We start from the raw sequence: 11,485 nt of genomic DNA, 5'->3' as shown, positions 1-11,485 counted from the left end.
GCGCGCGCGCCGCTCCACGTGGGCGCCGGCTCCCGGCTCCACTTTTATTTTTTAACCTCCTTTCCCCCCGCTTCGTTCGTTTTTATTATTATTATTTCAGCCCCAACTTTTAAGCGAGTTTGTTCCCTGCCCGCCCCGCCGCGGCCAGCGCGCGCCGCTGGCAGGAGGGCGGCCGGTTCGCAGCGGAGCGATCCGTCAGGAATAAGCCTTCCTTCCCTCCTGGGCTGCTTCCAACAGAAACACGGCTCCTACAGCTGGCAGGAAGCGCTGGAACGAGGCACAAGCCTCCAGCTGAGGCAGCTAGCTAAAGCCCCGTTATCCAAAGAGTCCGTAATATCTAGTCCGAGATTTAGCGGCTKCTTGGGGAGATTTGGGAAACCTCACACACTGTCGGCGGCCGGATCTTTCCGAGGGAGATCCGCTGCTTTCCATGTATTCCTGCATCAAACTTGCACAGACTTAAGAAAATAGTGGAAAACTTCAGCAAAAGCCACTTTATTAGCAGGGTTAATAGCAGCTTAGCTTGGTTTTGCTAGCATGGGGCTAAAGGCAAATAATTTTTGTGTCAAAAGGAGCCCAGGTGGGTGGCATATCCCAAGCACCCAAATCCAGGGCTTTTCCCTACAGGCACAGCATCGCCTTGCTCTCCAAGCTTATTTCTGCCACCAAGATAAGCAGAACTTACTGGCTTTGTCCCGGCGTGCAGGACTCTGGCAGTCACCGGAGCTCCGGTCACGGTAAAACTTGTTCCAGGTCTTGCTGCTGCTCCAACTGCTGTTGGAGGCTCCTGGGGGGCCTTCAAGCAGCCCTGCGGGGGACAAAGCATTCAAGCAATTCTGTCCCAGAAAAGACCCCAGACTGCCCCTTCCTGCCCCTTATCCAGGTGGAAGCATCAGCACCTCCCTTGCTCAGCGCAGGAGCAGCACTGCACATCTTTGTTCATCCCTGTTACTGCCGCTGAACCTTTTCCAGTCCCTCCATATCCTTTTTGGGATAAGAGGCCATGACATCAACAGATGAGTCACCTTTATATATCATACACAGTTAGCTCGGGGTGCTGCTGGGCTCGTTTTAAGAAAACTAACAACTTAGTTTATCCTTTAAAAACGATGAAGCCTCCTCTCGTTTCACACAGCACTTACATTTTAGTTCCTACAGATTAAACGACTGAAAAAGTGAAGTTATTACCTGCAATCAAAAAGCGGGACACCCTCTTATCAATTAATTTGTGCAGCACAGCAAGCTGCATCTTCCCTAACCAAAAGACAAGGCAAAAAATACGTGTATTAACCCAAGCAGCTGAAGTGAAGAAATCCTTATAAAATGCCATTTACCTTAGCTTTGGACCCAGATGCAAGAAACAGCTTTTCTACCCCTCTGCAAGCGTTAGAGGCATAGATCATATTCAGCAATATCAAACTGGGCAATGTCTCTCTTTCAAGGTCCCCACCCTGAGCGTGGAAACGATAGAAACCCGTACACATGTAATACAGGCTGCAGTCTAACTTCAGAATAAAGCCAGATTTGGTTAGTTTGCATCTACAGTTTAATGCTAGAGGGAAAGACTACTCATTAGCCTGCTCTGTAAAGTGGTTTGTCTCTCCTTGGCCTCTCACTAAAAAAAGATTTTTTTTTTTTCCCATTCTACCAAGAGGTTTCCTGTGGCTTGACCATGTTTTTGGTGTGAGATTGCTAGCCATGTGTATTTAAAGAAGGTAATTAACAGTTATTTTGCAAAGGTCAGCTGTTAGCAATTTCTGCTTAGTGGGGACAGCTGGAGAGGCACAAACCAGAGCAGCAAGAGGGAAAAAAGCAAAGATAACCAATATAACCATTAGTAGCTTAAGAGGCATATTTTTCAACCACTTCTTTGGCTTGGAAGTCTTTTACCCACTGCTAATATTAATAACATTCAATAAACTCAATTAAAAAGTCAGTTATAACAATAACATTTACAAGCCAAACACTAACTACCTGGGGCAATCAGTTAAAATTCGTTTAAGTGAATCAATGTAGTTTCCAGATACTTCCCTCATCAGTAACATCATTCTCAAGTAAGAGAGCACATTAAGGCGCCTGTCCCCTAAATAAGGTCTGCCTCTTTGCTTACCAAGTGAAATCAGAACCAAGTGCCAGAGCAGCACGTGCCCTTKCTCTTCCTCCAGGCTACTGAGGAGCCTCTACATCCTCTTTTCTAGTTCCTGAAAGTCACTTAGCTGCCAATTACTTCCATAGGGATAACAACAAATCCCAGGTTTATTTTATCTGCCTTTTTTTCTTTTGTGGCTAGGTCAGAGGCCAGGCACASCTCTCTGGTGACCCTAACGTGGGATCTGCATCAGCTGCATCCAACAGCAAAAGGCACCCAGCCCCACAGTGCCTTCAGAGGTGGCTTTTGGCTGCAGCTTTTTGGCCTTTCATCCTTCCCAGCAATAGCAGTGCCTGTAAAATGTCCTAACACTAAGGAAAGTCAAGGTCTAAAATGCCCAAAGTATCTCCAAGACTCTCAAGTATCTTTCCCTGGCAGCTTCCCTCTAAAAACAGCTCTAAAAAGATCCATTTCTGAGGGCAGTTAGGGTCAATAGCTCTGTTAGTTTGTTTTAACAATGGGCTGGATACTTCCCTTAGGGATTATGCTTCAGTGTTTTATCTTATTAAGAAAAGATGTGTTTTGTCCATTGATCCAGTTAGCCCAGTGGGCTAATGGGATAGGGCCTGTTCTGCCGCAGGAAGCACACAAATAGCAGTCAGGCATAATCAGCCTTAAATTTACAAGTAACAGCRGTAACAAGTGCCATTTCCCTGCATATCCCCCATGTTTATATGAAAGCTTTGCTCTCAAATTAGGTGACATCAGTTCTCTATTAGACTGCTTAATTCCTGATCAACAGGCAAAAYGTGGCCCTGAGAACACTGCCCTGTTTGTAAAGTCCTCCTTGTGATAAATAAGAGGCACATGGGTTGCAGCCCAGAATAATGTCTTTAGTACTTCTTCAGATATAAAGGCGTGAGAAATATGTATCATTATTTGGACGTCTCCCATGGCAAAGGGCACTTTCCAATCAGGGCCAATCGTTTGCAAATTCAATCGTGGGCTTGGGTGCCCCAACACTAAGCAGGTCCGTGCAACAGATACTCACAGCTCTCCTGCGTGAAGAGGAATACGAGCCTAAACTTTAAACAACGCTCTTGTGTTGCAGAAAACATATAAATAAATAGAGAAGCTTGATGGGGGGGGAAAAAAAAGAGGAAGAAAAATGAAGAACAAACAGGAACAAACTCCTGTGTCGTAGAGCAAGGGATCAAATCCCTGCAGCAGCAGCACTGTTCTTACAATGACTCCTTGTTGTCATTACTGTGCTTGGCCAAACGCGGCTTCCCTGCAGCACGAGGCAGCGGTGGGAACTCGGGACCCCTCAGGGGTTCAGGGGCTGAGCAAAGCCCAGAGTCACTCCAGGAGCAGGGAGACGGGCGGCAGCCATCTAACCGGGCCGGTTTTCCGGAGCTGCTCCCACGAACTACACTTCCCAGCGCTCTCTCGGGACGCGCGCGGGGGAAGCRCTGCTCAAAACCTGGGGCAGCCGCTCGCCTTTTCCTGCGGCAGCGGCGATTCCCGCTGCGGTCGACCAGGGGCTTCGGGAACTTTTTTAATGCTTCTGGAGAGCGCACCCCTTCCGCGCAGTAAGTGGGAGACAGCCCCGGATCCGCCTCCTGAGGGCTGTAGGGCACGGAAAGGGTTTGCAGGGAAGGCAGGAGAGTTTGGGCAGTCTCACACCGAGTTTTCAATGCCTCTGTCTCGAGTTTTCAATAATTCATAGCAAAATCTGGCACTGTGGTTCCTGGGAGGGAACGGGTTGGACACAAGTTGTATTTCCCTACTCCAGGTGAATTTATCCCTTCCCTCCCTACCCTGGCCGTATCCCGCGTGTCTGCGCGGCTGCCCATTCTGGAGCAAAGTGCAGAGCCTCTGGCAGACTCCTGGTGCCAGGCCGGAGCTTTCCATGGGCCGGGCTGCAGGAGACGCRGGGGTGGAGAGAGGCAGCCACGTCATCCGCACGCCAYGGAGCGGCCTCGGTCACGGCCTCCGTGACAGTCGCRCCTGCCGGATCCGGTGGGCAGAGCRCCCGCTTCCCGCTTGGCTCCCGCTTTTCCCTACGGATCTGCCCTGCTCCCGGCTYCTGGGCAGGACCACCCTCGGCTGACTGGGAGGGACGGAGGCTCCAGCACGGACCTTTCCCCCAAGGGAAGGCTCCATGAGCTCTTCTTTAGCCCCGCACACCTGTGTGTAAAGGGACGCAAACGTAACTTCCTTCCTTCCTAAGGGATTCAAAAATCCATGCTCAAAAAGTGGCACATTCAATTGTCAAGGACTGCAATCAAAGTTCCTTTTTGTCTCTGGAAAACACCAGCGACTGGAGCATTTCTGGTTATTTTCTGACATCCCAAAGCCAACTTTCAAATGGCCATTTGCRCTGGCCTGAGCCGACAGTGGGGCAACCCCAGTCACAGCCGGGGATGACCCACTTGGATGGCCCTTCATCCAACGTGGGTGCTCCCTTCTTTCCTTCTTTTCTGGCAGCGCTGCCTTTCCCCCAGATCCGCAGTTGCTGCAATGGGATGTTAACCGGGTTGAGGCCGTTGCAAGGGCGTTTGCTGCTCTTGTCCTTCTCCTTCTGCCGGAGTTTGGCACAGCTCTGCTTTAACCTCCTCTTTCAGCAATTCCTGTAGGACCCTCTGGGCACGCTCACAGCTCACGGAAACAAGCAGAGATGTCTCATAAACGTCTTTAGGGATCTTTCTGGTAGCACTGGGGTATTGCACCTTTTAAACAACACTCCTTTTTACAACATCACGTTTTGTGCCTCTCTCTTTGGGCTTCCCTTAGGTGTCGATCATGGCTCTGATTTATCAAGCAGTGCACAGAAGGGCTTCCTCTCTCCTCTGCAGGTTGCACTCTACTTATGTTAGAAAAATGAGGTAAGTTCTCACCTAATTCCTGACTACCATGGAAAGAACCCACTGCCCAGCACCCAAATTAATGTGTCCATTTTCCCCATTATTTTCTTACTGCAGATACTTAAATGAGCTAAGAGAAAATGACARCTCTTGTAGACAAGCCCAGACCTCGGGAACTTTCTACCTCTTTCACAATCTCTCCCCCTTCCTTCGGAAAGTCGGGATGGAATATTTGGTACCACAGCTAAGTGCAGCAGGTGAGCTGGTGTCCAGCAAGAATGTTTTCCTGAATCAGGCAGCTTAGATGATAGACTCATTTGCAGTTAGCAATCCTTTTTTATGGGGCTCACAAATCTATCAAGCTGCATAGAAACATCTCCTTATGTGCAACATCCTACTTGTTACCAACAGAACACCATTTAAAGCCTCTACATGTGGACGAGAGGCTTACGCTCTGCATGTACGTAAGGTATCAACATATGCCTGATGTGAGATGAGCACTTTTACACACTTAGGACCATACCTTTTTGAAGGGAAAGGGTTAGCAGGAAAGCCTTGACACAGATGATCTGGTCTAACCAGAAGGTTTCTTTGGAGGAAGGTATAAGCTGGTGTAGAGAAAGAGGAGACGACTGCTCCATGGGCATTAAAACACTTGCATCTTCAGCTGGATGGGATGGTTGAAAGATTTAAAAGTTAGGAAAAGAGCCAGACTTTTGGTCTCTATTAGCATGGAAGCCCTTGCCTGGTCCCTCGCTCACACCTGCACCCTGCCTTGAGCCACGACAACCGTGAGCACCGTAAACATGTAGAACGTGACGGTCGTATCCAGTCATTTCATCACAGCCTCTCTTCTCCTTTATCCTTGCTGTTTAGAGACGAAGAGGATCCTGGAGAAATTCAAAGAGACTGAGCAATGGATAGAGAAGTCAGTGCTGATCGGCTGTTCAGATGAGCACGTACCGTACTTTGCCTTGGATTTAGGTTGGGATGACTCCTCTTCCATCCGTGTCAGCGTCACGTTTTGTTCCCTGAAACGGAGATCCTGCCTAGGCAGCATGTTTAGTCCTTACCGGGTGATATTTACAGCTAAAACCCTCTGTGTGAGACCTGGCAAGCACGGGGTGTCAGAGCCCCCACCTGCACTGTTCTTCCTCTGAGTATTTTAGTAAAGGTGGGCTGTTTGGAGATCACTTAATACTTTGGAATGCGTAACCACGGATGTAATGCCACTTCCATAAGAACTTCCAGAAACTGTACACCGGAACACGGAGTGGGGAGAGAAACTGCAGTTAATGACATCAGGCACTTATTTTGTTGCAGGAGCCTTGGAGAAGTCGGTCATCGAGTCGGAGCTTGAGGGCTCATTCACTGACTTACGAAAGGCTCTCTTTGTAGTGGATGAGAAGGATTCTCCGTTGCTGGCCTCGGTACAGCATAGGATTTTTTTTTTTTACTGTGCTTTCTCACATCAACCCTTTTCCTTGTCTCCCTTGTTAGTTTTATGATTTAGTGTGTGCTATGGAAGTACCTGCTGCACCTTTTAAGTGAACTAGGTACAAAATGTATGATAAGCTAAAGCAGCTTTCTCAAATTTTCTGTCCTGAAAGGAAGATGCAATGGAAAGAGAGAAGTGGCTTACACATATCTGCAGTAATTAGCCCTTTAGCATTAACCAGCTRTATGTCCAGTCTGAAATACATTAATCCCACCAGTTGTGGTAGTCACTGCAATCTCAATCTCTTCCCAATTTAATAAGGTACCAATCTTCTGTAATCTTCCTGGTAAACTGAATCTCAAGAAGGAACCTACAGATCATCTCTCTGAGCAGCTCTTTTAAAACCTGCTCCCATATAAGTGGTTACTCTGCGAATGTCCTGTGTTTGGAAGCCCTATGAAAAGACCTGTGTGTGAAAACCAGCTGCCCTTACCCATAAGCAGAAATATCTCATGTTTCTCTTCCTTCTGTCTAATATCCATGGTGTGAGGACTATATTTCAAGAAGCTGGTTGGATTTGGAGACTACTTAGATTAATTCAGTCCCTATTACTAGACCTACTGTATCCCAGTATGGGACAACTCTTCCCTGACCTCCCCTTGCCTTGCTGAGATGTGGCTGCTGCCTGCAAAATCAAGCCTTCCTCAAAGCAATACCTATATTTCATATACATTCCTGAGGCTTCCACACATATCCATATGACTGCATGAGGGGGGGAACACAGCAAAGTATCACCCGGGGAGGCTGCCTTGAATCATTTGCTTGCCCCTGGTGTAAACCGATTCATGTTCCTCTCTTGGTATTCACAGGCCCAGGCCCTTCTCCGCTGGCACGAGTCCCACCAGTACTGCAGCAAAACTGGACAGCCCACCCACAGAAACGTAGCCGGCAGCAAGCGGGTCTGCCACGCCAGTGGAATCATTTACTATCCCCAGGTGAGCACCCGAATGGCAAGGTAAGCAGCACAGGGGCTCTGTGTGGGAGGGGGGTCTCTCTGTGTAGCTTTCTGTGCAGCCACGCGGTGTTTCTTTAGTGTTCATTCAGTTACCTCCAGTCAGTTGGCTCATTCCTGGCTAGGGAGAGCAAGAGCCTGCGCTCTCTGCTCTGAACTCCTTGCTTTGCTGTTTGCTGCCKTTGCTAGATGTCCTTGGTGGTCATCGTGCTGGTCTCCGATGGCAGCCGGTGCCTCCTCGCGCGGCAGCCGTCRTTTCCTGCGGGCATGTTCAGCGCTCTGTCGGGATTCTGCGACGTAGGTGAGACAACCTGATCGGTGCCAGGGCCCCAAACGCGCAGGGTTTGGGGCAGAGGCCTGTCCAGAGGATGGGCACATGGGTGGCATGAGGGGAAAAGGCATTAGACCTACAGAGATCAGTGCTACCATGCAGATATCACTCAAAACAGCTCCGATGCCCGGCGCCRGCTGCCCCATCCCACCTTTGGCTGCTTCCAGGTGAAACCTTGGAGGAGACCGTCCGCAGGGAGGTGGCAGAAGAGGTGGGCCTGGAGGCGCAGTCGTTCCGCTACTCGGCGTCTCAGCACTGGCCCTTTCCCAGCAGCTGCTTAATGGTAGCGGGTCACGTGCTGGTGAGGGCAGAGCACGCTCAGGTAAGCGGCCCCCTGCTTCACTATTCGCTTTACATAGCGCAGGTCTCTTCCAGCCCACAGACTTTAGTGTAGAAAGCATCAAATTGTCTCTCCGTGCAGTTTTCAATCAGTTCTCTGTAAGTGAAGAGCAAGTTTAAAACATTTTCTCTTGCAATGTGCCACATTTTGCCCAGGYCGCTGTATGAATCCAAGCCCAGAGCCCAGCCCACCTGTGGCTGTTCTCTGAAGTTTGCAGATGATGCTTCCCTATCTACGATTAATATCACGTTCCYGGCGAGACATGTAGATTGTGCTGTGTTAATGACTGTATTCAGCCACTGGCCAATGCTAGATAACACAGGTAGCTCCATGAATAGGGCTGCCTGATTTAGGGCCCTCCAAAGGAAACCAAGACCATAAAACATTGGGGATCAGTAGTATCCACTGGGGATCCTCTTGGCATCAACACTTCATTCAGGAGTGGGTTAAACACTCTGGGCATTGCAGCCTCGGAGCTTTGTGGGTGCAAGAAAAAGCAAAGTACTGCTTGTCATATTTAAATCCGATTTAAACAACTGCTGCCTTCCACATTCCTTCCAGGTCAATATGAACAGCCTGGAACTGGAGGCAGCTCGGTGGTTTGACCTGGAGGAAGTCGTGGAGGGTCTCAAGAGAGGGCCCAAAACGTCAAAACAAGAGGATGGTAGTATTTTACCTTGGTTCCCTCCCAAGCAGGCCATTGCTCACCGCCTGATCCAGGAGTGGGTAAAGCAGCAGACTTCCCAGAAAACTTAGGCACAATGACTTCAGTCTGCAATTTTAGCTTTTTTTTTTTTTTTTTTTTTTATAAAATTCCAATACAAAAACAATGCCAAAGCTACTGAAGATAAAATCCGTGTTTCAGTGGGGATGGCACTGCACTGATGGCACAGGCAAAGCCATTTCTATCCTGACCATCCTCATACAGAACTACAGAATTCTGTACAATCCCACCTACAGTTGATCACCTCTGAGATGCCCTGACTTGCAATGAAGACCACTGAATTCTTCCTTCCAGAGCACCAAGTATAATGACAGCAGCTGCTGGTCTGCTCTGGCCTTTCTTCATTTCACTCATCTACAGGTTTTGGAGGAATACTTGAATCTACAATTTTTTTTTTCCAGAAAAAAAAAAGAAAAAAGAGAATGTGACCTTTCAGTGTTAGCATTCATGCAGATTTAGAACTAAAAGAAAAAAAAAAGTCAAAAAGCCACAGTTTGCATGCTTTCCTTCTGTTCCTTTTTCCCATCCAGTTTTCTAGTTTCATATAAAACATGCAAATCTTTTGCAAATCCTAAGTAGGTTCTTACTCTTAGGACATACTTGAATACCTGAATACTTCTCTGGAGGCCCCACTTCTCCCAGTAATAAGACAAGTTGGAAACTTCCCTTCCAAGGAAGGGAGAACAGAGCTGCCTCGTGGTAGGGAGTGGAAGAGCAAAACCTACATGTGAGCAATTGGAAGAACCCAAATAATAGAAGAGCRAGAGGAATTGCTGCCAACAGAGAATGTTCCTGGAAGATGCAACACCGCTTACTTACCTTGTGCCAGCAGTCTGGGGCTTGCCTGGAGAGCTGGTCCTGTTTTATCAGTGAAATGGCATCGCTTCTCTAGACACTGGGGCGAGGAAAGCCAGGACACAGATGGAAGGGTGTTTGATCTACTGCTCGTTCAAGCAGATGTGCATGTGCCTGCTCAGCAAAGTTTAAATGCCAAGATGGCAAAGCCATCGGCAAAGATACCTGAAGGGGAAACAGGAAGGTATCGCTGACTGTTGCTGCTGGGATTCACTGGAGGTGAACAGTTTGGGGTCACAACATCAGAGCTGTAAGTAAAAAGAGGGTTTTGTCACTTGTGAGCTGTGCTTTGTTTCCTCAGGCTAATTTTGCTTGAGGAGGTAAGAGAGGGGACTCTCTGTGGTAGTTCCTGATGCTTTCTTCTCATTGTGCCATTTTAACTCCCCAACGTTTCTCTTTATCTCTTATTTCTGGAATCTGCCATTTTCTTGTTTTCAGCTTCATTTCCTTCTTCCCCTGCAGTTGAAGATTAAAAGAGTTAGATACCAATCAGTATTYCTGCTTCTCATGCCCCTTCCCACTTCCATGTTGGCACACAGTACTATCAGTGAGGGCTAATTAAAAGAGAAATACGAACTGACTGACATCAGCTCCTTCAGAATAGTCTCTCCTAYGCCACGGACAAGCAGCTGCTTTGGTACAATGTCACCTTAGGCTGTTGTGGCACCAAAATGATTTTGGGACGCAGCAGGTGGCAAGCTGGCACACCAGTTGGGAACATTATTGCTGCTCTGGGAATTGCAGCTCTTGGCCCATATTCTGGACTATACCGGGCTTCCTCAGATGTCACTATTCACCCCCTGTTTTGTTCTTGTTTATCGTTAGAGGAAAAGCAAAGCTAACTCTCGCACTAATTTTCCCCTGTGACTCACCTTTTGAAGCACAGAYCATTTAAAAGGTCTGTATGTTCCTTATATTTATCAATTAGGAAAAAAAAACCTCTTTTCAGTCTACTTTAATTCTATTTTTTAGGGCAAGAACAACTACTCTCAAATCTTTTAAAGGGCCTCAATTTTTTAACTGTTTACAACTCCTTAATCCAAACCTTTTTGACTTAGGGCAAAATAATAATGGTGGTCTTTATTCCTGGTATTAGCAGAAGAGGAGTAGCTAAAAAAGGACAGAAAGCCAACATGAGAAATATTGTTCTCACCTGAATTTGCCTCATGAATCCGGCCAAGGCCTGAGCAAAACTCACTGCAGTCAGGAACATAACACGGTCCCCAAAGGCAGCTCACCTGGAGAAAGAAACAAACAATTCTCCAACAGATGCTTTTTTGTCAAAATGCCGCAGAATTGCTTACTTTCTATGTAAAAGATAGCAGGCAAGGAAAGGGGACTTGGCCACTATTTTCTCAAAAGTGCATGTATTAAATGATTCTTCTTGGTTTGTGTAAATCACAGAAACTGCACTGTTTTCAGAGCGTGCAGGGTTTAGGGCTTATCCTGTTGTTATACGCTGTATAATACACTGTATTATACACTGTATAATACCAGTCGGCTGAAGACGTAGGCAGCCATAGTATAACAACAGCAAAGGGATTCCTTTGAAATAGCTTTAGAAATAGAAAGGCAGGCAGGTTCAGAGCAGCAATCCACCTACTGGCCAAAAGCAGCAGGGCAGAAAAGTTATGTTTACCTCCTCCGAGTGCCAGCAGGGGATTAAAGGAACCAAGCCACATGACACAGCTTGTCCATCGCCGAGTGAGGTTGCTCGGAAAAGCCTTTTTTGGAAATGGTGTGGAGGACTGAATTTGTGTTTCACGTTAAAGCGTGTTTCGAGATACCGCAGACACACACTGAATCTAGTGTTCAGCCTGAGAGCACAT

General features: G+C 47.6%; 2 protein-coding genes across 5 annotated transcripts in view; one reads left to right on the top strand and one right to left on the bottom strand.

Moving 5' to 3' along the window:
* Positions 1-1,552, bottom strand: part of P4HA1 (prolyl 4-hydroxylase subunit alpha 1) — a 29,378-nt gene extending 27,826 nt beyond the window's left edge. For 3 of the 4 annotated variants that reach the window (XM_026045022.1, XM_026045020.1, XM_026045021.1), the window contains exon 1: positions 686-808. The gene's annotated coding sequence lies outside the window, so the exon portion shown is untranslated. Of the gene's footprint in view, positions 1-685; positions 809-1,334 lie in introns of those variants that run through there. The other variant, XM_026045023.1, reaches the window with a different exon arrangement.
* A 3,337-nt stretch (positions 1,553-4,889) lies between these two features.
* On the top strand, positions 4,890-8,868 carry NUDT13 (nudix hydrolase 13). Its single transcript, XM_026045036.1, has 8 exons — positions 4,890-4,977; positions 5,074-5,213; positions 5,833-5,940; positions 6,280-6,386; positions 7,264-7,389; positions 7,596-7,707; positions 7,905-8,059; positions 8,639-8,868. The coding sequence occupies exons 1-8, from the start codon at positions 4,895-4,897 to the stop codon at positions 8,831-8,833; spliced, it is 1,026 nt and encodes a 341-aa protein (XP_025900821.1). The 5' UTR covers positions 4,890-4,894; the 3' UTR covers positions 8,834-8,868.
* The last annotated feature ends 2,617 nt before the right edge of the window (positions 8,869-11,485 follow it).

The sequence above is a fragment of the Nothoprocta perdicaria genome, unplaced genomic scaffold (genome assembly GCF_003342845.1).
Source record: "Nothoprocta perdicaria isolate Ctin4 unplaced genomic scaffold, notPer1 scaffold_397, whole genome shotgun sequence".
In the NCBI taxonomy this organism is placed as follows: domain Eukaryota; kingdom Metazoa; phylum Chordata; class Aves; order Tinamiformes; family Tinamidae; genus Nothoprocta; species Nothoprocta perdicaria.
This window is presented reverse-complemented; position numbering and strand designations above follow the sequence as displayed.